Genomic DNA, 26391 nt, shown 5'->3' with positions numbered 1-26391 from the left:
ACATGATCAAGTATTCAGTGTCTTTCTTTTTTAAGATTATTTATTTTAGAGAACGTGCAAGAATGGGGGGAGGGACAGAGGCAGAGGGAGAGAGAGAATCAAGCAGCCCCGCCACTGAGTGTGGAACTGACCACGGGGCTCGATCCCAGGACCCCATGATCATGCCCCAAGCCGAAACCAAGAGTTGGACGCTCAACCAGCTGAGCCACCCAGGTGCCCCTCAGTGTCTCCTTTAGAAAAATAAGTACACATAGATTTTTGAAAAAAAAAAATTCTTTGAGCTTTCACAAAAGAGCCATTTATACAAGTGTATTGAAATTAACTTTTTAAAAAACTTTTATCAAGTTATTTAATTGGTTGTAGTTAATTTTTGATTCATGCAGTGTCTTTCCAAATAATGGTCTCAGTTTAGGAGCAAAAGTTTAAGTGGCAAATAATAATTGAGGGTTTGAAAGCTCAAGGGGTGGTGCTTTGATAATAGGGAAAAGTATGTTTAGGAAGATTAACCATACGATAATATGTCATAGTCATGGGAAGTGATGAAAATGGAGGCAAGATTTCAGGTATACAATTATTATATTTGGTGCCATTCCTTTGGTGATAAAGATGAATCTGAGATTTTTGAAAACAAAACTTCATAGAAGACATTAACGATTACTTGAGAGTTTCTCCTATAAGAGAGCAGCTACTAGGGGCAAAGTAACTAGCTTGAGATTGAGATTGTGCATTTTGGGGAGAAATATACAAAGAGAAACATGGAAATTCAAATGTAAACATGAAAAAACAGGTTTTCTTACCTCTTAGCACTTGATTTAAGGTCATTAGTAAAAATTTAATTAACAAAATTTATTCCCTTAAAAAGAAAGAAATTGATACTGGATTTTTATTTACTAGATCTGAAGTATTAAATTATTTTTCTTCTTATGCCATAGTTCACAAAGATGTCCAAAACTAATGGCTTATCAGAAGATTTGATATGGCATTGTAAAACACTGATCCAAGAAAGGGATGTAGTTATAAGGCTTATGAACAAATGTGAAGACATTTCAAATAAATTGACAAAGCAAGTTACCATGCTCACTGGAAATGGAGGTGGATGGAACATAGAACAACCCTCTATTCTAAACCAGAGGTAATATTTGTTGTACTTACCTATTTACTTTATTTCAGCCGTATAAAAATTCTGAACTTCTGTATTGTGCCTAGGGAACTTAAATGTGGATGTTTTATGAAAACTAATGTTAGAAGGGAAGCCCAGGGTTTCCTGTAATGATACATAAGTGATATAAGAATTGTTTTTTATCAATGCCCCCCCCACCCTGCCAAGGGTATTTACTCCATTATATCATTATAAATTAGAGGGAGTAAATGTTATGATCTTACGTAACCTGTATTTTCCTTGTCTGATGACAGATAATTTCATATATAATCACAAAAACTGAAAAGTAATTTTAGCTGCCCCTTTACACAGTATGGTGCTTCAAAAAGTCAGCTGCTTAATTGCATCAATGAAAAAAATTTCTCTTAGCTCAGTTTCTTTTTAGTCATAAATAAAATGAAATGATTAAAATATCCTGTATCTGTGATTTAATGTTTTAAAAAGCCCATATTTTTAAATCTCTTTTTGGAGTAGAAACACATCAGAAATGAAAAGGACACTTATTAAATAGATTATATAAGGAAAGATTATAAAAAGTGTATTTCCCAAAACTGCTACTGTCAGTAAAATGCCTTGTCAGAATTCTTACAAAAAATAGACACTAAATTATTTTCAATAAAAAACTCATGCAACAACCAGTGCATATTAAAATGTCATTTTATAATTGTGAACACCCCCATTTTGCATGGTGTTGGGATATTGGGATGGGGAGATTGTTTTGAACTTCCTTTAAAAGTTTATTTTTAAGTGGTTTGGGGACTCAGAACTATTAGAATACTTCCTTCTTAAGAAATGTATAAAATTGTTTACTGTGGTAATATTTATAGTGACAAAAAACATGAAAACAGTCCAATTTCCTAAAATCAGAATAGTTAGAATGAATTGTGGTATGAATAGTTAGAATGGATTATGGTATATCCAAGCTATGTAGTGTTATGCAACATTAAAAATAAGTTACATCTGTTCAGAATATTTCTGATAGGTATTTAATAAGATTAGCACTAGGGCCTCATTAAAATTAATTACCTTAGTTGGTGATTTTATTTACTTCTTTTAGCATTTTTCTAGTTCATGATCAAAGCATATTTGCTGATCATTGGTTAATTAAAAGTCAAGATATGGTTACTGGCCTTTAATAGTAAGCTACAATCTTTTCTGTGCCCTTCTAGGGTGCTATGGGATGGTGTAGGGAAACGTGATGCAGTTCCCACAAAGAAGCTCTTTTCTCTGTTGCATAGAAAGAACTATGGCCATGTCAGCAAATTCATCTCCTAAAAGTGTAGTTGGAGCTGCTCCTTCTTGTTCTACAGCATTGGATATGGGGAGTTCTTCACTCTACAAGACTTACCCAGTTGAGTCTACTTTATCATAATTTGGATTTTAAAAAATCAAGTGCTTTATTGCATCACTTAAAAAATTTCTCTCTTAAACCCACATCTACAAAGTCCTGTTACTTGTAAATAGTATGATCAGGTAATAAAGTATCCTTTCCATTAGGCTGAGGAATTTTTTGATGAAATATATAATAGATGAGAAAAATAGCTCTTTTTTAAAAGTGCTCTAGCCCAAAATATATCTTCTAAACACCTGTGTGGTAGTTTCTTCAGAGTTTATTTAAATGCACTTTTAGGGGGTGAAATTTGTTGTCTTGGTTTTTATTTTTAGCCAAGGTAAAAGTTACACAAGCAGTTTTACTTGGTATACTGGCCAGGCATCATTGCTGCTTAGCATAGAGACATGCAAAGTAGTTGCCTTGCCTTGGGAAAGGATTTACTAGCATGGAGGAAAATGTTGAATTATCCTGATGACTCAGCTGTCCTGCTTTTCTTAACAGAACCAATACTTTTTAGCAAAATTATGTTAACTGTTTATTTTCTTACTACAAATTTATATGAATTATAACAGAAAAAAATGCCTTTTAGAGATTAAGGACATACAGACATACCAACATCCTTAATAAAAATAAAATCTTTGCAGAGGAAAATAAAATGTCTCGCATATATCTCAAAACCATTACATTCATAATTTTTATTTTAAAATGCCAAAATTAAAGGTGCCTAAAGTTAAAATATAATACAGTGTGAGGGAAAAGGGAAAAAAAAATCAGGTACTTCTCCCTTTTTATTCCTACCGTTAATGTAGCCATCTCTCAAAATTTAGCTTTTTATCTAAAATATGTTGGGTTTAAATTGTTTTAACTGAAAAGATTTCTCAGATGTTCAATATAAAATATATTTAATTATATGTGTCCTGTCTTTTCTGGGCTAAATCTACCCGAGGTTTTTCTGATTTTGTTTGTCCCTCAACTTGACGAGATGGTTTTCTGTCCTGTTCTAAACAGTTGCTATGAAGCCATTTGACAGTGATGTGAATGCAGATCAATACTACAGATGTGATTTGACTAACTCAAAGTACCATGATGGAAATATTTTAGTAGTTTGGATACTACTATTAGTACAAACTAATGTTGTTGTAGTATTTTCAGCAACTATGTTACACTTACGGGACATAAACTTTTGGTCAGCTAGTATCCCTAAACTTGTTTCATATGAACTACTTGAAACAAGTCTCCCTAGACTGTTTCTGCATTTTAAACTCAAAGTTAGCATATTGTATGGGCTCCTATTGTTTCCATTTCAGACTTTTCTCACCTTTTCAAAATAATTTTGATACTAGTTTATCTGGCAGGAGATTTAAACCTAATTTAATTTTCACTCTGAAAAGAAATCGTAACTGTCTGGAATGATTTTTTTTTTTCTCCTAACAAAACAAGTAACTTCAGAATAATGTGCTGCTTTGTTTTCTCTCATGATCTCAGAAAAATTAAAATCATAAAATCATTTTTTTTTTCTTAATAGGAGGTAAAAAAACCTTCAGTTTAAAGATATTTATAGTCTGCTAATGAGAAGAGAGCACTTAACTAATTCAGAAGGCCTGGGCCTTAGTTCTTGCCATTTGGGTAACGCTGGACAGATTACATTCTTATCTGTAAACTGGTGTTGGGGTCCATACGCAGTCATGAAAATTCTTAGAAAACTATAGAATGTCAAAATAAATTGAATAAATGGAAGGTACAATTGTACAACATCTAAATATTAGATCCTGCTAGAGAAAGAATACATCTTCCCTGTTTTAAAAGTTTGTCGTAACAAGTGAATTGGATTTCAAACGTCTTTGTCAAAATTGCATTTTCATTGATCTTTTGCATTCTGAAGAAAGGATCTGTTGCTGGACAGCACTGTTGGGATACTAAGCAACAGAAAGTTATTTGTAGCTTAGGTAAATCCAGTAGAGAGCGCATCCACACACAAATATGTGTATGTATATACACATAAACAAGCACACACACAGACAAATACTTGTATTTTTTTTTTAATATTACAATATGACAAAGCTATTTAATGTCCTGATCAAAAACAGCTACCAGAGCGGCTTTGTGATTATGGATGAAACAGTTTTATTGGATCGAAAAATTCTGTATAGTAGATGCTTCTCAAAATTCCTTCATCACTTTTTAAAGTTTTATGCGTAGTGAAGAATATTTTAACAGTAATACTAGTTTCTCAATATTTCTTGGCCACTTGTGATAGATTGACATTGGAATAGCATACTGGCCCTTTGATGCATTAATAAATGGTGTGCTATGCCTACCTTAATAAGTTTCATCATTTTCATGAAATGGGAACTTATATGTCTGGGATGACTAAGGCCTCGGGAAGAACTCAAAAATACTCACTCAGTTCTGACCATAGAGTGGGTGGGTCAGAGAGAAAGAACTTTTTCGTGTTTTCTGTTTAAGGGATGAGCTCTGGATCAGACCTGGATTGGATACTGTCTCTGCCACCGCAGACATGGATTTGGATAGCAATATGACCTTGGACAAGTTACTTACCTCTCTGAGTCCCAGAGATGGTCTCATCTGTAAAATGGGGATAATAATTTTACTTGCTTGATAATGTAGATTAAATGAAGAAATAATGCATATCAAGCCCATAGCATTGTGTCTGGAATAGAGTAAATATTCCAATATTAGCATTTACTTTCACCATTATTGTAGTAGAAAGAATTCATTTGGATTTGGAAATTAAAATATCTATGATAATATGTTTTTATTTATTATTACTTTCGTAGTGGCAGTAGAAATTATATTGGCCAAGAAGTAAAGGACATTTTTAAAAATCACTACAAAGACTTCAGCAATACTGCTGATTTTTTTCCTACCAGTACTTTTATTTTTTTTTAATGAGAAATGTGTAGATTGCATACCTCACAGTTGAAGCATAGATTCTGATTTAAGATGGAAATCTCTACCCCAGCTCTTTTACCCATGTTCTAATTAAAGTATATTGACTTTAGAATTTGGCCCTTTATTTATTATACCATAGTTAAGTCCAGACCTCTTCCTTATGTGCAGATAGAATGTGTGTAATAGGAAATTAAGGGGACAGGATAAAAGCTGGAGAACGAGAGGCGTATGGCCTTATCCTAGCTTTCCATCTTAATATGGGCTATATGCTTACCTAGTGAGTATGAGAATAAACTTACGAATGAGATAGACTTCCTTAGTTAAAATCTTAGCCTTCCATAAAACACTTTGTAGCTATGCAGCCTCAGGCAAATTACTTAGCCTCAGGCATTTCATCTGTTTAAAATGATGATAAGGGTGCCTGGGTGGCTCAGTTGGTTAAGCGACTGCCTTCGGCTCAGGTCATGATCCTGGAGTCCCGGGATCGAGTCCCGCATCGGGCTCCCTGCTCAGCAGGGAGTCTGCTTCTCCCTCTGACCTTCCTCCCTCTCATGCTCTCTGTCTCTCATTCTCTCTCTCACAAATAAATAAATAAAATCTTTAAAAAAATAAAAATAAAAAAAAAATAAAATGATAAAAGGCTATCTTTATAGGATGTTAAAAGATTAAATGAGGTGGTACTTGAAAATGATATTTGTGTGTCTGTATATAATTATGTTTATTAATAACTACTATTAGTTTTTAACCACTTGAACTTTTAGGGAAAAAAAATAACTGTATTCATCCATTGTAACCTTCCATATTACCTTCCAAACAAGTTATTTCCAAATTATGTGTTTACAAATTAAATGAGATTTTGACACTGGCTTGTTACTTTCTACTCACTGATGCTAACTGATGACTAGCAAATTTCCATTCATACATAGTTCAAACACAAATATACACCTTCCAGAATTACACATTCCACTGATATTAGAGGTGATTGACATTTATTGAGTCATCCCAGCAAAGGCAAATTAAGCCTGTGTTGTTGTCCTAATACTTGAAGTTCGTTAATGTGGTAAAATTCAAATCCATACAATACCATTTTCTAGTATAAATATTAGGTTAGTAATATGTTATCATAATTAATATTCTGATCATTTATGGAATTAATTTGGTGGCATTACATTATGACTGAATATGGAAATGGTTTTTTATAATTCTTACAGCCAGAAAAAATAAATAAATACAAAATAAAATTTGAGAAAATTGAAAAAAATGTATTGTGCTTTGGGCTAATTTTCTTAACTAAGTGTAAATAGCTTGTATAACATAAGGTAAAAGGTAAGACTAGACATAGTTATTTCAGTTCTTGTGTGCACTGTAAACTTAACCGTCATGTCAGAAAACTAGTAGAGAAAACTAATAGAAGTACAAATCCATAATATTTGGTAACTCTCTTTACCAGTTTGTCACTCAAGCCATATCAGAAAGTTGGTTTGAATTGGCTGGCATTGGTACATAAACATGGACTTAATGGCATATTGGCAGATGAAATGGTAAGTACTACTCTATTTTTACGATTTGTCATTAAAAGGCATTCTTGCTGTCATTTAAAAAATAAAAATTTCCGTTGACCCCTGTAGTTTACTGCTCTCACTTTAGTATTTTAATACACCAATCACCCCTTCTAATTTTCTATTGCTTCTCTTAGCTCTAGCCTCCTCATTGCCCCCCAAAATGAAAATGGGCTTACTTCCTTTCTAATTATCAAATTAATAAATATATGTGTTTTAAAAATTAGCCTATATAAAAATACAAAAAAGATCAAGATCACTCATATTCCTACCACTTTGAAATAAGTATTGTTTTGATGTGTATCTTTTCAGATTATTTTCTTCTGCAGGTGTGCGTGTATGTGCACATACACATACACATATGTATAAAATACTAAAAGATTTTGTTATATGTGCTTTTCTATAGCTACCTTTAAAATTTATAGATAACCTATAAATAAATCTGCACATTTATCATCAAATTTTATAGATATCTATAAATAAATCCACACATTTATCAGCAACATCATTTCAGCCATTTTACTTTTGTTAGATGTCTCTGAGTTTCTGTTTTTTCCCAAATCACATTTGCTTGAAACTAAGCTTAGGAAGTTCATTACAGCCTAGTTTAGGTATTGTCACATAGAAACTTGACCTTTACTCTAACCTAATGTCCTTCCTCTTTTAAAAAGTTTATTAAAAATTAGTCATGTTTAGTGGAGAAAATGTTTATTAAATACACATATTACATTGTGTATTACATTATTAAAATAAAAATTAACATAGTGATCTTTTTTCTGTAGTTAGCTTCTAGTAATCTTTTGTACTTTACGACTACTCCCACACAAGGGCGCTAGGTGGCGCAGTCAATTAAGCATATGCCTTCAGCTCAGGTCATGATCCCGGGGTCCTGGGATAGAGTCCTACATCAGGCTCCTTGCTCAGCGGGAAGTCTTCTTCTCCCTCTCCCCCTCCCCCTGTTTGTGTTCCCTCTCTCGTTATGTCTCTTTCTGTCAAATAAAAATCTTTAAGTAAAAAAAAAAAAAGGGACTACTCCCACACATATATCATACTGTCATCATAACAAGTGCTGTTTATCTGATAGAAAACTAAATATATGCAGGATTTCAAAATAGTTATGGAATTAGATACAGAATATTACAGTTGTGGAAAGCTGGACTTGAGGATCAGATCTGGGTTTGGGGCCCCAGCTTTGCCTCTCATAGGCTAATCCTTACCAAATGAGGTATAAGATGTAAAACTTTTTGTGACCTGTAAAGCACTGTATTTATAAGTTAGTGTCTTGCTTGGTCTGCTAGGACTCCCATAATAAAAGACCAAAGACTGGGTGGCTTAAACAACAGAAATTTATTTGTCACAGTTGTGGAGGCTGAGTCTAAGACCAAGGTGTTGGCCGGTTTGGTTTCTCCCGAGGCCTGTCTCCTTCATTTGCAGGTGGTGGCCACCTTCTCACCATGTCCTCACATGTCTTTTTCTCTGTGCGCACACATCCCTGGCATTTCTTTCTCTTAAGATGGGGATTGAGTCCATCCTTGTGATCTCATTTAACCTTAATTACCTTCTTAAAGGCCCTGTCTCCAAATACAGTCACATTGCAGTATAGAGCTTCAAAACATGAATGGGGCAGTGAGGGCAGTTCAGTTAACAGTTGGTAATGTTTAGCTCCTCCCCAGTAGCCTTTAAAAACAAACAAACAAAAAACAGAAAAAAAACCTTCATTGATGTATAATTTACTTGTAGTAAAATGCACAAATGCCCAGCTTGGTGATTTTTTACATATATGTGCCCCTGTGTGACCACCCCTCCCCAGATCAACATTTCCATCATCCCATGCTCCTTTTCAATCATTGCCACCACCACTATTTGGACACCTAGAACCGTAGATTATTTTTTTCACATTTTGAACTTTATATAAATAGAGCTATATAGTATATACCGTTTGCTTCTGGTTTGTTTGGTGCATGATACTGAGTTTTATCCATGTTCTTATATGTATCAGTAGTTTGGTGTTTTATTGGCATGCAGTAGTCCCTAGTATAAATATGCTACAACTTGTTTATCCATTCTCCTGTTGAAGGACATTTAAGTTATTTCCAGTGTTTGGCTATCATGATAAAACTACTGTCAACATTCTTACTCAAGTCTCTTTGTGGACATAAGTTCTCATATCTCTTGAATATACTCTTAGAAGTGAAATTGGTGGGTAACAAGGTAGGCATATGTTAAAATCCAGTTAGTCATTGGAACATTGTTCTTAATCTATCCAGTATGTATTAAATGAGAAACTTGTTTTATATAAAACAGTTACCAACATTATTTCCTTTATATGCATTGCAGAGCTCTTCCATATTCATGTGTGTCCCATTTTAACTAGCAGTTAGGATACATCCTGCTCATTAAGCTAAGTTATAGTATCATTTGGAGATTATGATCTGTTTTATCTGTCACTGAGAACTAAGAACATGGTAGAATTCTCCTAGGGTTGCATTTTGGGGAATCAAAAATAAAACTAGAAATACTATTTTTCCTTTTGTGTTTTCCAGTATTTTTTGTTTGTTTTTAAATTTCATATATTGTCTTTTGAACATTTAATTTTAGGGCCTAGGAAAAACTATTCAAGCCATTGCATTCCTGGCATACCTCTATCAGGAGGGTAATAAAGGTCCTCATTTGATCGTTGTTCCAGCGTCAACTATAGGTTTGTAATAACTGTGAACAGCCATACTTGACTGTATAGTGTTTTATACAGGGAAAAGAAAAACTGCTTATGTGTGATTTCTTAGTTTGTGGAGGTGAATATAATTCTGTGGTCTCCTTACACTTTTCCCCCCCTTTGTGTGTGTGTATGTACGTGTGTTTGATTGTACTAGACGTCTTTTAAAAGAAAACAACTCAAATAAAAGTCAGTTATTCAGCTTTTAAATTATTATGCCTCAAGGACCATCGATAAGGATCATTTGTTTTTGTAATTCTTTTTGTTTTAATGAAAAAAATAGTTTTAATGAGTAATTTAAGAGAAACAAGTTCTTTTAAATTTTGATTAACATTTATTGAATCAGAAAGTAAACAGTTCATCCCACTGAAATTATATAATTGATTGGATGTAGACTAGAGTAAGTGAATGTATGTATGAACATAATCCAAAAAAAACTCTTTAAATTGGAATAGAATCATCCTATAAATATAATGGTTGCTCCTTTGCCTTTAGTTTTATGCCTCCTCAAAATTACTTTAAACATCAGGAGTAAAATTGTGAAGGGTCTGTGATTTTTTTAAAAATCTTGTATTATTTTGCAAAAGAAAAAATTCTGTATAGAACTCATTTCACTGCATACACCTAACCTATTTAGCAGATGCAAGTAATAACCTCTCCTGTTTCCTAGATAACTGGTTAAGAGAAGTTAATTTATGGTGCCCCACTTTAAAGGTGCTCTGTTACTATGGTAAGAATATCATTTTGCCTTAATTGGAAATTTCTTTAAAATCCTAACATAAAGTACATTAAATATAATCATATGTGTGTGTTGTTTTTAAATTGTAGGCTCTCAAGAAGAACGTAAACAGATTCGATATAACATCCATAGTAAATATGAAGAATATAATGTAATTGTGACCACGTAAGTATAGAGAAAAAAAATATTGGGGGGAGATACTGTGTAACCCCTATATTTAAAAAAATATTTAAAATATGTTAGTAGTAATATGAAGGAAAGTTCAGGCTTCCTGAACAAAAGTAATGGAATGACTTATGTTGAATATTCAGGCATTTTTCAGTTTTTTGCTAGTACAACAGGTGACTGATAGTGGCTATAAAGAGGTTTTGTCCACTTGATCGAAAGCATAGTTTTATAGGACTCTTTCTGTTAAACTTCAAGTAAAATTGAAGATATCCCACCAAAATGATTTGTAATATTTGTAACTTATAAATGTTAATTATTAATATTAATAATTATTAAATACAGTGGAATCTCTAAATGAAAAAATTGAATTAAAAGGATGGAAAATAAAACTTTGAATAAGTGACTATTACTTGGTAGTAACCGTTTAGGATAAATATCTAGCAGAGAACTTAATGCTGTCATGTTGCATTTTTAAATATAGGTTATTTCAAGTTCATATTAACTGTCAGTATTTAGTTATTATTTCCATTTACTGACTTCTGTAGGAGGCCATGATTAAAAGATGAATCCAAAATTCATCTTTTCTACTTAAAATGGACTTCATTTTATATATAGTCTAGTACTGCTAGCTACTATTAACTGTTTTTCCTTGGATGTGCTCTACTAGTTTAATACAGTCGTATTATGTTCTTAACAAATGTCTTCATTTCATGTCCTTTTTTTTCTCACTTTTGTTCTGAAAATATAACAGTTCATGAAGCAAAGTGTGTAACAGTTGCAGATAACATATAAATTATACCCAAATTGGCTTCTTCTTAGTTGTGTAGAAGTTGTCTAATTATAACATTAAAATTTCCCTTTACCTACGCATTGCAGCTTTTATAACTTGATTACGTGTACATAAATAATTATTGTATACAAGTGCATCAGTATTTATTTGAACACCAACTATGTCTAGTGGTATCTTTCAGGTACTGGGTACTAGAAATGTATAAATAAAAATAATTTTAGGGGCGCCTGGGTGGCTCAGTTGGTTAAGCGACTGCCTTCGGTTCAGGTCATGATCCTGGAGTCCCTGGATCGAGTCCCGCATCGGGCTCCCTGCTTGGCAGGGAGTCTGCTTCTCCCTCTGGCCCTCCTGCCTCTCATGTGCTCTCTCTCATTCTCTCTCAAATAAATAAATAAAAAATCTTTAAAAATAATTTTAGAAAACATTAAGTCTCACTATGGTCCAGGCTCTTGAAGGTATAACCTTTAACCTTTTTTTTTTTTTCTTTTTTGGTGACAGGTATAATTGTGCAATCAGCAGTTCTGATGATCGTAGTCTGTTTCGACGGCTGAAACTTAATTATGCGATTTTTGATGAGGGCCATATGCTGAAGAATATGGGCTCCATCCGCTACCAGCACCTTATGACAATTAATGTAAGAGTATTTTGTGAATTTTTCCAATTATAATGAAGTTATGTGTTTTAATATATTTAGTAATTTATATCAGGGTCAGTGGACTTTTTCTTTAAAGGTCCAGTAATAAATATTTCATGTCTTACGGGTCTTCCTCTGCGACTTGTTCTTTGCTTTTGTTTTTGTTTTGTTTTATAACCCTTTAGAAGTTTAAAAACCATTTTTATGAGCTCATGAGCCTCGATTTACCAACCCCTGTTCTGTATGATAAACTTTATGAATATCAAATATAATCAAGTTACCTACTTATAGAATGAAATCATGAGTTTTCACATTCTACCTTAGATGATAATTTACAAGATGATAATTTTTCTAAATTACTAGTCTTTCATCACAGAATGTTACATTATTAATAATGGTTTTAATTTTTTCCCCCTACTGAATAGTATAGACAGGAAGGACTTAGCTCTTTAAAAAAAAAGAAAGCTAATCTGAATTTTACTTTCACAGGCAAATAACCGTCTGCTGCTCACAGGCACACCTGTACAGAATAATCTGCTAGAACTCATGTCCCTGTTGAACTTTGTTATGCCACACATGTTTAGTAGTAGCACCAGTGAAATACGAAGAATGTTTTCTTCTAAAACAGTAAGCATACGTTTGTATTTTCTCCCAAATATGTTACTTTCTGTTTTATATAGGCCACTCTTCTTTTTTTTTGTTTTCATAGTGTATACGTGATATCAATTAAGTTTAAGTAGTTGATATCCCTGTACTTGGATGACTTGGGAAGTCTGCCAAAATACCATGGGAGATAAATTGGTGACTTCTGTAATTGATATCCAAAAGATTTGGTTTTAATATCCTAATTTTCTGAAATGACAATTTTAAATTAGTGGAGTGTTCAGATATATAATATGTGGGGAAGGTTTCGTCATTGCATTTACCTTATTAAAATTTGGTAGATTATGGGGCGCCTGGGTGGTTCAGTTGGTTAAGCAACTGCCTTCGGCTCAGGTCATGATCCTGGAGTCCCGGGATCGAGTCCCGCATCGGGCTCCCTGCTCGGCAGGGAGTCTGCTTCTCCCTCTGACCCTCCTCCCTCTCATGCTCTCTGTCTCTCATTCTGTCTGTCTCAAATAAATAAATAAAATCTTTAAAAAAAAAAAAAAATTTGGTAGATTAGTAGCATTTCTTTATAGGTAAACTGTAGAACTGGACAAAGGTAGAATATCCAGAAAACTCCTGTACTGGGAAATATGTTTTGAAATAAAAGTCCATAAATTCAAAAGTAACAATATATTTTTTTAATTCATTTATTTTAGAGAGAGAGCATGAGGGGACAGGTGGAGGGGTGAGGCATGCAGAGGGAGAGGGAGAATCTCAAGCAGATTCCTGGCTGAGCCCATGACCCGGAAGGCCACGACCTGGAGGCCACAACCTGAGTCAGAACCTAGAGTCAGACGCTCAACCTACTGTGCCATCCAGGCACCCCAAAGTAACAATTTCTTACAGTTACGCTTAAAGAAATTCTGTATAGAAGAAAATCTGGTTAATTTTCTCCGTGTTGCTTAGAAAAAGTTACAGTATAGGGGAGCCTGGGTGGCTCAGTTGGTTAAGTGTCTTACTCTTGATTTCAGCCCAGGTCGTGATCTCGGGGTCGTAAGATTGAGCCCCACTTCAGGCTCCACACTCAGCGTGGGGTCTCGAGATTCTTTCTCTCCCTCTTCTGCCCCTCCCCGCTGCATTCTCTCTCTTTCTCTGTCTGTCTCAATAAATGAAGAGAGGAAGAAGGAAGGAAGGAGGGAGGGAAGGAAAAATCTTTTAAGAAAGATAAAGTGCAGGGGCACCTGGGTGGCTCAGTCGTTAAGCGTCTGCCTTTGGCTCAGGTCATGATCCCAGGGTCCTGGGATCGAGCCCCGCATCGGGCTCCCTGCTCGGCGGGAAGCCTGCTTCTCTCTCTCCCCCACTCCCCTGCTTGTGTTCCCTCTCTCACTGTGTCTCTCTCTGTCAAATAAATAAATAAAATTTAAAAAAAGAAAAAGTACAGTATAGTCTTCAGGAACTCCTACTAAATTCTCCAGTACAGCAATGTTTATATAGATTCTTGACTGTCTCCCAAGTCACATATATTTTGCAGGAATTCTCTATGATATTCTTCCACTGCACATTAACTGCCTTTTAAACTTTCACTAATGTATTCACTCCCACTTGATGGCCTAGTAGATTATAGAATATGGAGGACTTCTTCACATCTTAGAATAAAATTCCACTTCTTTAATTCTCCAAAATTAACAGGCCTTGACTAGGAACCATCCCTGTCTTTTAGAACACATGGTGTACATCACCTGCACTAGCTTTCTTTTGGGGTCATTTTTCTAGAAATAAATAAAGTTTTCTGTCTATCGCTTCCCCTTCTCCTCTTCTCCCCACCCTGTTAAACACACACACACACTTTCATGAGAGCTATCTGGTAATTAGTTAATAACTCATTAGTTATGACTTAAACTTCTGGACACCATCCTAGGGCAGTTCCATTTTATTAGCTCAGCAGAGTACCTGAAACCTCAAAATACATATGGAGCTTGTGAAGAGGTAGGTTAATAGCCCAGAGTTGAAATGTGAAATTCCATCTAGAATGAAGTGAGTTTCTGTGGAAAATAACTCAGAGATTGTAGTGAGGTTGATTTTCGTGTTCTGTAATATTGTTAACTGTGATCATGTAAATGAGTAATTTCTAAAAGGATGTGTTCTTTTTTTTACTTAGAAATCAGCAGATGAGCAAAGTATATATGAAAAGGAGAGAATAGCACATGCAAAACAAATTATAAAACCATTTATTCTCAGAAGGGTAAAAGAAGAGGTAACTTATCTGCATATTTATTATGATGATTGTTTTTTAAAAATCTGTTTTCTTTATTTGAATGATCTGTTTAAACTGTTTGCCTTTCTCAGGTTCTCAAGCAGCTACCCCCCAAGAAAGATCGAATTGAATTGTGTGCAATGTCAGAGAAACAGGAGCAACTCTATTTGGGTCTTTTCAACAGATTGAAAAAATCTATCAATAACATGGGTATAATCTGATTTTCACAATTGCATGTGAAAAATAATCCTGTACTGGGGCTACATTTTCTTTAGTCATGTTATGGTGGGATTTGCTCATTTTTAAAAATTACTTAGAATTTGAAGAAATAATTTTAAACTTTTTGTTTGCATTGAGATGTATTTCAGCACACAGCTGTCAACTTGGGTTTTGTTTTTTTGTTTTTAATGTGTGCTCTTTGGATCACAGAAAAAAACACAGAAATGTGCAATGTCATGATGCAATTGAGAAAAATGGCCAATCATCCTTTATTACATCGCCAATATTACACAGCTGAAAAGCTCAAGGAAATGTCTCAGCTTATGCTAAAGGTAAGGATTTCATATTATGTGAACACTAACCTTTATTAACACTGTTAAACATAAGGTTAAATTGTTAGGCTAGCTCAAGATCAGTCGAGCCTAATGAGCATATTGATCCATTAACCCCATATTTAAGAAAAGCATTTTTAAGACAAAGTTCCAGATAATTTAGGGGAACATAAGAGCCAAGAGGACTGACAGTCTGTATTAGGAGTCAGCAAACTATGGCCTTAGGGCCAAATATGACAGTGGCTGTTTTTATAAAGTTTTATTTTAACACAGCCCTGTCTTTCTGTTGCTTTTTTTTGTGACTGCTTTCTCAATACAAACATACCTCAGAAATATTGCAGGTTTGGCTCCAGACCACTGCAAGGGAGTCAAATGAATTCTTTTGTTTCCCTGTGCATATAAAAGTTAAGCTTACAGGTACTATAGTCAGATGAAGTGTGCAGTAGCATTATGTCTAAAAAAAGTATATACTTAAATTACAAAATACTTCGTTGCTAAAAAAAAAATGCTGTTGTTATCTGAGCTTCCAGCAAGTTATAATCACTGATCAACATAACAAATACAATAGTAATGAAAAAGTTTGAAATATTTTAAGATTTACCAGAGACACAAAATGAGCAATATTGTTGGAAAATGGCACCAGTTGGCTTGGTCGACACAGGGTTGCCGCGAACCTTCACATTATCTGTGAAACCCATGCACAAAAATGAAGCGAGGTATGCCTGTACAAGGGCAGAGTTGACGAGTTGCAGAACAGGTCATTGTGCCCCCAGAGCCTCCTGAGACGTTCATTGTCTGGCCCTTTACAGAAAGTGTGCCAACTCCTGATTGAGACTGCCATAATGCACTTCTTTATTTTACCAAAAGGATCCTTCAGATTTTATGTCCAGGGCAGTGAGTTGTTTTTCTCCATTTGTTTTCTTCATTTTTTTCTTTATTATATTTTGTCTATAGGTTTATTAATCTTTATTTTTGCCTCATTCTCCCTTAGCACCCACCTATAGTTCTCCTTTGTGTTAAAAGCAACTGTTTGCTTTTTAAAATGTTTTTATATTATTTTAAATTTATTATGGAAATTTTCAAACGTGTAAGTAGAGAGAATTGTATAATGAAATCCTCTGCCCATGTCATCACCCATTTTTTTTTACAGTTATTATCTAAAATGATGCTACTCGTGTTTCATCTAGATCCCTCCCCAGGATTATTGTGAACCAAATTCTAGACATTACTTCATCTCTGAATATTTCAGGACATTGTCTCTAAAACAATAAGGACGTTTCCCCCTTTATTGTACCTAAAATAATGAATATTATTTTCCTTTGTTAAATTGTACCATGTAACATGTGCTGTTTAGCTACTTAATATTTTATCAGATGTAAACAATTTTATTTGAGTGTTCTGGTCGTATTATAAATTATCTTCATTTTGAAGTGTGAATTGTTCTGTTTGTTTTAAGGAACCTACACATTGTGAGGCTAACCCTGACTTGATCTTTGAAGATATGGAAGTTATGACAGACTTTGAATTACATGTACTTTGTAAACAGTATCGACATATTAATAACTTTCAGTTAGACATGGACTTGATTTTAGATTCTGGAAAATTCCGAGTTTTAGGATGCATCTTGTCTGAATTGAAACAGAAGGTAATAAAGCATGCTACTTCTCTTGTATTTTTCCAATTAAACTTCTTTAAGATAATTCTGGCATGATTTGACTTCCTTGAAGTTTTAGCCTATGTCTATTATATATGTTTCTAGAAATTAATGCTTTGAACATTTAGAGGATATTATTTGGGGATATGTTTTCCTGATTACTTTTCCTCTATTGAGTCTGAGAAAGAAAAATAGAAGTTAGTAGAATACATCTGTATTGATTTTTTTTTTTTTTAAAGATTTTATTTACTCATTTGACAGAGACACAGCGAAAGAGGGAACACAAGCATGGGGAGTGGGAGAGGGAGAAGCAGGCTTCCCGCTGATCATGGAGCCCAATGCAGGGCTCGATCCCAGGACCCCAGGATCATTATATAATAGACATTTGCTGTGATCACCTGATTTTTGTTAAAGAAGCAGTTGATCATTAGATTCTTAGAATTTTATTTTTCCATGTTTCTAATCCATATATGTATTTTCACAGGGTGATAGAGTTGTATTATTTAGCCAATTTACCATGATGCTGGATATTTTAGAGGTTCTCTTAAAACATCATCAGCATAGGTACCTCAGATTAGATGGGAAGACTCAGATTTCTGAAAGGTTGGTATGTTTCACTTCAGTTTCAGAAAATCTCCACCTCACCTTTAAATAAGAATAAACATTGGAATTTTAAATGTATATAAAGCATTTGAATGAATTGTATTGCTTTGAGTCTTTTGTGTGGTTATTTCAAACCATTGTCTCAAGGAAAATTTTCTAAGTTTTTGATCTGAATTGCATAGAAATCTATTTCGATACCTAATTAGAATGTTTTCCCCTTTAAGACTCATTCAGACCCTTGAAGCACCTTACCTTTAAACCAAGATTGTTTAAAAAACAAAAACCAAGATGGTTTTAAAATCTTGGGCTTTTCGTATTTTAAGAGTAATTGAATAAATTTGGTTTGTTTATTTTTTTAATTCCCAAAGATTAAAAGATTGTCTTAAAAAAAGAAAAGGAATACTTTTTCTAGTGTGTTTAAACTGCATTACATCTTTAGGTTTATTTTTTATCAGCCAGAATGATTTTTTTTCCCTGCAAGAAAGATAGAAGTCATGCTAAAAGGGAATACACTGCTCTAGTTTGATCTTGAGATCTTTAGTTCATCTGGTATCAAGAGCAGCCACTAACAGACTTCTGAGAAGGCTAAAGATTGAAAAGCCGTATGCAAAATTTAGATAAGCCAGAAGTCATTAAACAAAGGAGAAAATAACCCTTTAGCATTACTCAAACCCAAATAGTTGAATTAAAGTGAGAATTAATAGAAAGAGAAATGGAATAGAAAAGAAGTTGGTGAATTGGGAAGGTCTTTCAGTAAAATAACTGCAGGAAAGGTAACTATATTGCCAAGAGCATGTATTTACATCTTCAGGGTTTTTTTTCCATGTAGTGTGATTGTTTTCAGTTTTAGTTGTATACATTTTAGTGAAATTTAGCCTAATATATTTATCTTATAGGATTCACCTAATTGACGAGTTTAATACCGATATGGATATCTTTGTGTTTCTGCTGTCAACAAAAGCTGGTGGCCTAGGAATAAACCTCACTTCAGCGAATGTTGTTATACTTCATGATATTGACTGTAACCCGTACAATGACAAACAAGCAGAAGATAGATGCCATAGAGTAGGCCAGACTAAGTAAGTGTTTTGAGTTGAAATTTATTTTTAACTAAAGGCCAATTTAATTTGTATATAATAGTAGAATATAGTCTGTCAGTGTCCTGCTTCAGTGTTTTTATTTTCAGCAAAGCATGGCTGGTGATATGTTTCATACCAGCAGTGTTGAATATGAATTTCACTATATAACCTGTTCATTTTCGAGTAGTTAAAGCAAAATAACCTCCCACCTCACCCCAATTAGTTCTGCAGCTGATGAAAACAAAATATTACCAATGGTTCAGCCCCTTTGAAAAATAGTAGTAGTTAAAAAGTCTTGTTAGATCCCTTAAGAGCCACATAGACAGTAAAATGTATACTATTGCTACCCTGTTATCCTTTAGGAAATACATTATTTGAGTTGTAGATATTTTAGGTGAAGGTTCATTTTGACATTGGACCATAAAGAGGTGCCAGTACCCCTAACTCAACTCTGTTTTCACATGTAAGTAGTGAATAATCAGTGTATTCTGTGTGGAGTGTGTTACTGTATTTCCAAAAGATACTGATAAATTCATTTATGAATCAGATATTTATCTGTACCTGTTATGGGACTAAAACTTCTTGTGTAATCTTTGTACTTCACTATGCTTTCTTACTTTTTACACTGAATTATTTAGTGGAACCCGACAAGCAAAGCATGTTCCTTTTTATTTTTTTTATTTTTTAAAATTTTTGCTTTTGTTTTTGTTTAACATGTTCCTTTTTAAAATGAATACATATCTGATCCCAGACTGTTTGTTGTAGTAAGTTTTACCAGTAATTTTTGGAGTACAGATATCTTGGATTAATAAGAAACGCTGTTTAAAAGTTACATGCTCAGAAAACATCAATCCCAAGTTTGAATAAAAGGGAATTTAAAGTTATGGATATATTTGTTATACAATCTAAAGATCATTCTTATTGAACTCTAAGATGTTTTATATAGCTTATATGTAGCCAAATAATTTTATATTAAGTAACCAACGGACATATCTTCTGTTTTCTTTAGAGAAGTACTAGTTATAAAATTAATAAGCCAAGGGACAATTGAAGAATCCATGCTAAAAATTAACCAACAGAAATTGAAACTAGAACAAGATATGACCACAGTCGATGAAGGTAAGTTGTTTGTAAACAGAAACATCAATATTTATTTATATGAAAAGGCATCAAATTAGTAGCAAGGGATTAACAAAAATGGCCCAAATCCTTCACTGGCATACAGTATAGAAAAAGCATGCTCATTTCAAACGTACTACAGTAACTAAGATTATTTTGCCAGAGTTGATGCAAACACTTGATTTTGGATAATTCTGTCTCTTCCATCCCTTATCTCTTGATGCCAAAACATCCCCAAAATAAAATTAGTTCTATAATTTTATCCACAATTTTATAATTTATTTACTACATAAGTAACACATATGAATCCCCAAGAATTAAAATACATGGTGTAATATTAATTTCTTAAGAACGGTAACATTTACATTAATTTCATTTTGACCAGTAAAAACTGTACTAAAGTGCAATAAAATGCATTTTTTTCCTCAAAAATTTAGTAATTTCAGATTGAAGTTGGTTGGGTACTAGAAAGAACCCTCTAAGAGAACCCTCTTCATTCCACCTTTTTGAAAAGAATAGTTTTTAAATTAAGTTTTCTGTTTTTGAAAAGATAATACATTCACATAGTTCAAGATTCAAAAGATATAAAAAGCAAACAAAGGCCTCCTTCTCACCCTATCCTCCATTTTCCCCCTAACAATGACACGTTGACTTTTATTAGCATGTGACCGCTCATTTTATGCAGATGGAAATAAATAAGTATATGTATTCTTTTTCCCTTTTACACAACTTAGCATGCAGTCTTTTACATCTTACTTTTCTTATTTAATGTTAAATTTAACTGGATAGAAGCTGTTTAATCATTATTCTAATAAGTAAGGATCTTCCTAATGTTGATCATTGTTTGTTTCAATTCAGCAGACTTCCATTGAATATTTACTAGGTCCCAGTATTTTGCTGGGCACTTTATGCTATAGAGTTCAGGGTATTTTAATCTGTCTTTGAGAAGAGAGAGAGAGGGAGGGAGGTGTGTATGGTGAAATTAGTAGGTGTCCTTCCTGTATAGCATTTATTTCAGGGTGTTTCAGGTTGGGGAGGCAGGCATTAAAGAAAGTTTGAGTAGAAGCAACTGTGATGATTATAACTTAAACAGTTACTAAGCTTTGTGTGGAGGGGTCAGCTTGCCAATATCAGATTATCTAGCAGAAGCAATAGAAGGCAGATTCCATAGCACAACATTTTTTCCTGACTGTTTTGTTAGGGCATCTTTTCAAATTTAGTAAAACAATTAAATACCTGTTCTCCTTTAGCACTGCTGCCACCTTCCCAGATACATAGTTTTTATTCTAACAGTAAGTCTTTAAATAGAATCATCATAGTTAGTTAGTTGGGGTTTCAGCAGTTTGATGGTTGGAGTCCCCACTGTCTTTAACTATATAGGTTGCTTCTCATGGGCTAGTTCATTTCCCCAGGAACATATTCACCAATCTTTTGTGAAATGAGGATGGTGGGACATAGAGTATAAACCTACTGACTGCATTATTAGAGCTAAGGAGGAGCCGGGGGGGGAGGAAGGGCTGTTGTCCTATTTATATAGTTAATTTTCCTGTTCCAGTATAGCTTCACTGTCTTCTATGCCCATATTCGGCATTCCTCTGATTCAGACTTTCCAAAGAATAAACTTCGTTTGTGTATCTGGGGTAAATGGCTGGCTCTGTTGGGCAGGCTTTAGATGTTCTACTCTTCAATCTGTTTTAGCTCTGTATATTCCCCATCTTTGGGAGCCATGCATTACCTCTGTCTTGAGTTGGGGCGGTGGGGGCGGAGTCAGGAGGGAGGGGTGTGGTTAGAGTCTGAGTATGAAGTAATGTTCTTGCATTTTCTGTGTGCTCACTTAAGTTTTTGCTTTGTCTATTCTGCTAAAGTCAACTTCCATTCTTCCATTTGCTTTTCATCTTCCAAAATTTGTTGACAGCTCTCTCCTCACTGTTGTTTTTTTCTTCTGTTCTTTTCTCTTTTGTATAATGCCCCTGATTTCTTTTTTTCATGGCATTTTAATGGCATTTCAGATGAGACCAGTGTATTCCAGTCATGTCTAGTCATAATTCACATAAATTATTTGTATTTATATAAATTTGTTTAGTCTAAAGTTTTACCTGTAATTTTCACATCAAGTATCTGTTAGAATAGCAACTTATTTCAGCTATGCTTTTAGGCTGTTACCTGTAAAGCATTTATTACAAAGAATCATTCCCCCATTTATCACTCTTTCTTTCTGTAGGAAATTTTACTCTGTCTTGTTAAAGCTATTTGTATCAGTTTTTTCCGGTATGTGTTTTATTTGGTAGGGTAAGGATACAATAATGTCTTTATTCTCTTAACTGTAATGATTTTATCATCTTTGCTTCTGCTTCTTCATTTAAATAATTGGACACTGACCTAACGAGAGTACATGTACCCTTTTCATCCTCTCGCAGTGAGGTTCTTTTCCACTGTAAACAAAAAGCATATTTGTAATTGAGTGTGTCTGTGCTTCATGTTAACAATCTGTATGCCCCCCTTTCCATGAAACTGTGAAAGATAAGTACCATGATTCCTCTCAGAAATGCTTGTCAGATTTTTTTATTTCTAGAGCTTGCCTTAGTGGTTCTCAAAGTGTAGTCCCTGGACCAACAGCAACAACATCACCTGGGAAATTGTCTTGAAATGCAAATTCCCAAGCCCAACTCCATCCCTACTCAGTCAGAAATTGGGAATGGAACTCAGTAATCTGGTTGGTGTTCTGATACATGCTAAATCTCTTAATGTGATTAATAGATTTTCTGCCTTTTAAAATGGAAATTTTCATGCAGAGATGTTAAAAGCATAGTATAAATGAATTTAGCAGTTGTAAACATTTTGCTTCATACTACCTTTTTTTCCTCATGAACCATTTCAGTCAGTTGTAGACATGGCACATCATTCTGAATATTTTAGCATTCCCTCTGAGTTGCCAATTACATCCAAGAAAATTAACAGTAATTTCCAAATATTATCATGTTTTCCCAATTATCCCCTCGTCTTTTATAGCTTAAAAAAAAAAAATCCAGAGTTCACGAACCATTGCATTTTATTGCATTATATCTTCAGACTTACAGGAGTCTCCTCACCCCTTTTCCTTCTTTTCACCCCTCCCTCCATTCCCAGAATACTGAATCTTGTACAGTCTTGTCTTGTACTTTTGAATTCTTGTTGTCTTACTGTCTTCTGGAGCTGTCTGATTATTTAGTTGGGTCAGTTAATTTAACATGTTTCAAGTTAGATTTCATAGGCTGTTAAATCTATGGAAGAGCCTCAAGGCGCAAGGAGTCTGCGAACTCCTTGAGAGTTTATGGAAATAGTCTGTGTTTCTTTGCATATGTGTTTTACTGAAAGAAGAGTAGATAAAAGTACTCACAATTTTGGATTATAACTGGGGTGTGTATGTGTGACAGAGAAGTGATTAGTTTGGCTGCATTTTAGCCACATCTAATTTATAAAATTATTCATTGCTATGAACGTACAAATATTTATGAATTGTCAACTATACCATTGTCACTATAAACTAATAAATCAGTTCATCTCTAAACAGTCTGAGTGATTAATTGACACAAGGTGTTTTCCTGCTTTAGAAAATCCTGGGGGCACCTGGGTGGCCCAGTCAGTTGAGCGTCTGTCTGGCTCTTGGTTTCAGCTCAGGTCAGGATCTCATGGGTCGTGGGATCGAGCCCCATGTCGGGCTCCACGCTCAGTCGGGGGTCTGCTTGAGATTCTCTCTCTCTCCCCCTCCCCCCACTCGGGAGTTTGCTCTCTCTCTCAGATAAATCTTTTTTTTTTTTAAAGATTTTATTTATTTATTTGACAGAGAGAGACACAGTGAGAGAGGGAACACAAACAGGGGGAGTGGGAGAAGGAGAAGCAGGCTTCCCGCTGAGCAGGGAGCCCGATGTGGGGCTCGATCCCAGGACCCTGGGATCATGACCTGAGCCGAAGGCAGACGCTTAACGACTGAGCCACCCAGGCGCCCCATCTCTCAGATAAATCTTAAAAAAAAAAAATCCTGAATGCTTCCTGCGTAAGTGTCTAGATACTGGAGTCTCATTTAATTGAAATATGGGCAGACATTGGGAAAAGGTTATTTACAGTGAGCACTTTAATCTTCAACTGGTATGCCATATTCACAATTTTGTTTAGATATGCCAGTTAAGTCTATGTTAGTGATTATATCTTTGGATTGAAAATACGGGTGTAGATGAATGATTTGATTGGTTGTCTTTATTTGCATTACTCAGTTTTGTTGCACAAATGTTTTTATCGAGTATACCTGAGTAGTAAATACTGTGCGCGATATGAATAGAATATGATCCAAATTAATACTTGCCTATCTTTTTATTTATGTCAACTGAGCAACCTAGCGTCTAGATTACTGTGCTGGTAATATGAACATAAGCACAGAGGAAATAGCCTTAAATGGATGTAGGGATTTGCAAAGGTCGTTTTGTTTTGTTTTAGATTTATTTACTTACTTTAGAGAGCGTGCACGGTTGGCGGGGGCAGAGGGAGAGGGAAAGAGAAACTGAAGCAGATTCCACGCTGAGTGCGGAGCCCCTCGCAGGGCTCAGTCTCACGACCCTGAGATCTGGACCTGAAGCCAGAACCCAGAGTCAGGCACTTAACCGACTGTGCCACTTGGGCACCCCTCACGAGGGTTTTTAACAAGGAGTGACACTGAAGCAAACTGGACCTTGAAAGATGATTAGGAATTCACGAAAGTTAGAGAAAATATATTTCGTAAAATATTTTTATTAAACTTTTAATGCCCCTTTCTGACCTGCAGGTGACGAAGGGAGTATGCCAGCAGATATAGCCACGTTACTAAAAACGTCAATGGGCCTGTGAAATTAAGAATTGTGAATTCCTAATTGATGAGGAAATATCAACTTGGTGCACTCAAGGACATTTACATTATGATGACCATGGGGTTTATGAACATTTATAACTTTTTATAATTTCCATATTACATTTCTCATAGTATGGACAACTTTTTTGCCACTAACTGAATTCTCCAGATGCTCACATGTGAAATTTAAAAAAAAAAAAAAAAAAAAAGCCACAAATAATGTAGTCCTGAAGATGTTGAATAATCATTTTACAAAACAGTTTTCTGAATGGGGATTAGTTGGTGATTGTTTGTAACAAATATGCTAATGCTTTAGAAATGTCAGTATTTTTGTAATTATTTCTACCTCCAAATATATATATATTGTCTTTCACTGGATAATGTGTGTAGATTTTTACATGTGCCTTATTTGACAATGCTTACGTCTTGTTTTTCCTTGTCTCATTTGAAGTTCTTTTTTTGTTAGTTTAAAGGACGCAGCTGTATAGATTATATAGCTTTCATTTTATTGCTATTTGAAGCAGATGTTCACCACTGTCAACAAGAACTCAACCTGAATTTAAAGGTGGCATTCCATTTACTAACACCCCCAGGTCCTTCCAAGTACTTCTGTTAAAACAAATTTGTTTGGCTAGGCACTAAGTTGTTTTCCAGTGAATAGTAACGAAGAAGCCCTTCTCTTGCTCCATGGATTAATTCCTTCTGTTCATTTCCCCACTGCACTAATTGTGCTTATTACTCTGCCTATTCTTGTGCATGTTTTCATTGATTTCCCTCTCCTGGCTTTTGCTTCTCTTGAAACTGTTGCCCAGTCACTTCTGCTCCAGTTCTCTTTACTCTCTAAATAGTAGTTTATTCCTGCCACGTCTCCACGTATCAGCAAAATGTGGGTAACATTTGTCTAACCTGGCAGAACAGATTAACAGGCTATTTCACTTCAAAGCAGACTGAATGTGACTTCATATTAAGGCAGCGTTAGGTACTGCATGGAAATAGGTCATTAACTTTAAACACTTCTCAAAATATAATTTATCAGTTTCCAGAATTTCCAGTACAGGACCTCCTGAAGAGAGAGCCATTGTTCAATTCCAATTCAGTGTGGGTGACAAAGTGAAATTTAGAAGAAGTAAAGTTGTCTATTTGATATTTAACTCTTTATTAAATCTTTCTTTAAATTTTTGCCTGTCAGTCTATCTTGCTGTTTTTATTATACATCAGTTTCTTTGTATAACTTGTGAGTTTCATGTGTTTTGTTTTTATTATGTAAATATCATTATAAATAAACTTATTTATAAATCACAGACTTGTTAATTTTAGAGATTGTGCTTTCAAGGCATCCTGACTTGCTAAGATGCTTAGGTCATATAATCCTCTGGAGTTAGAAGAGTAATGAAGCTCTCAAAGCAATCTTCAGATATTACAGACTCTGAAAACTCATGATTCAGTAGATTTACCCAATCTTGAAGGTATATTGAATATAATCGATATATTTTAGTATAATGGGACTAGAAGGAATCTACAAATACTATTACTACCTCTTCCTACATCGCAGGACCCAAATCACTTAGATTGTTGGAAATACTACCTTTCAAAATCTCATAATGGATTTCTTAATAACTTTTCTGTGGTAATGTGTCTTCAGTGATAGGCTGTTTCTTTTGTTGTTATTAAGTCCAT

General features: G+C 34.5%; 2 protein-coding genes across 6 annotated transcripts in view; one reads left to right on the top strand and one right to left on the bottom strand.

Annotated features, from left to right (window-relative positions):
• The window catches only part of SMARCAD1 (SNF2 related chromatin remodeling ATPase with DExD box 1), a 76697-nt gene extending 50684 nt beyond the window's left edge, over positions 1 to 26013 (top strand). For all 5 annotated transcript variants that reach the window (XM_006733526.2, XM_031028406.2, XM_006733527.3 and 2 more), the window contains exons 10-24: positions 933 to 1132; positions 6856 to 6946; positions 9563 to 9662; positions 10348 to 10407; positions 10506 to 10581; positions 11873 to 12008; positions 12498 to 12635; positions 14755 to 14850; positions 14943 to 15060; positions 15280 to 15401; positions 16858 to 17046; positions 17540 to 17658; positions 18555 to 18737; positions 19747 to 19856; positions 24652 to 26013. In XM_006733526.2, the coding sequence (XP_006733589.1) occupies positions 933 to 1132; positions 6856 to 6946; positions 9563 to 9662; positions 10348 to 10407; positions 10506 to 10581; positions 11873 to 12008; positions 12498 to 12635; positions 14755 to 14850; positions 14943 to 15060; positions 15280 to 15401; positions 16858 to 17046; positions 17540 to 17658; positions 18555 to 18737; positions 19747 to 19856; positions 24652 to 24713 (1800 nt within the window). In that variant the 3' untranslated portion in view covers positions 24714 to 26013. The remainder of the gene's footprint in view (positions 1 to 932; positions 1133 to 6855; positions 6947 to 9562; positions 9663 to 10347; positions 10408 to 10505; positions 10582 to 11872; positions 12009 to 12497; positions 12636 to 14754; positions 14851 to 14942; positions 15061 to 15279; positions 15402 to 16857; positions 17047 to 17539; positions 17659 to 18554; positions 18738 to 19746; positions 19857 to 24651) is intronic.
• Positions 8319 to 26391, bottom strand: part of HPGDS (hematopoietic prostaglandin D synthase) — a 48070-nt gene continuing 29997 nt past the window's right edge. The window contains exon 7 of the mRNA XM_081812128.1: positions 8319 to 8641. The gene's annotated coding sequence lies outside the window, so the exon portion shown is untranslated. The remainder of the gene's footprint in view (positions 8642 to 26391) is intronic.

Source organism: Leptonychotes weddellii, chromosome 2 (genome assembly GCF_054177405.1).
Source record: "Leptonychotes weddellii isolate Sample4059 chromosome 2, ASM5417740v2, whole genome shotgun sequence".
NCBI lineage: Eukaryota > Metazoa > Chordata > Mammalia > Carnivora > Phocidae > Leptonychotes > Leptonychotes weddellii.
This window is presented reverse-complemented; position numbering and strand designations above follow the sequence as displayed.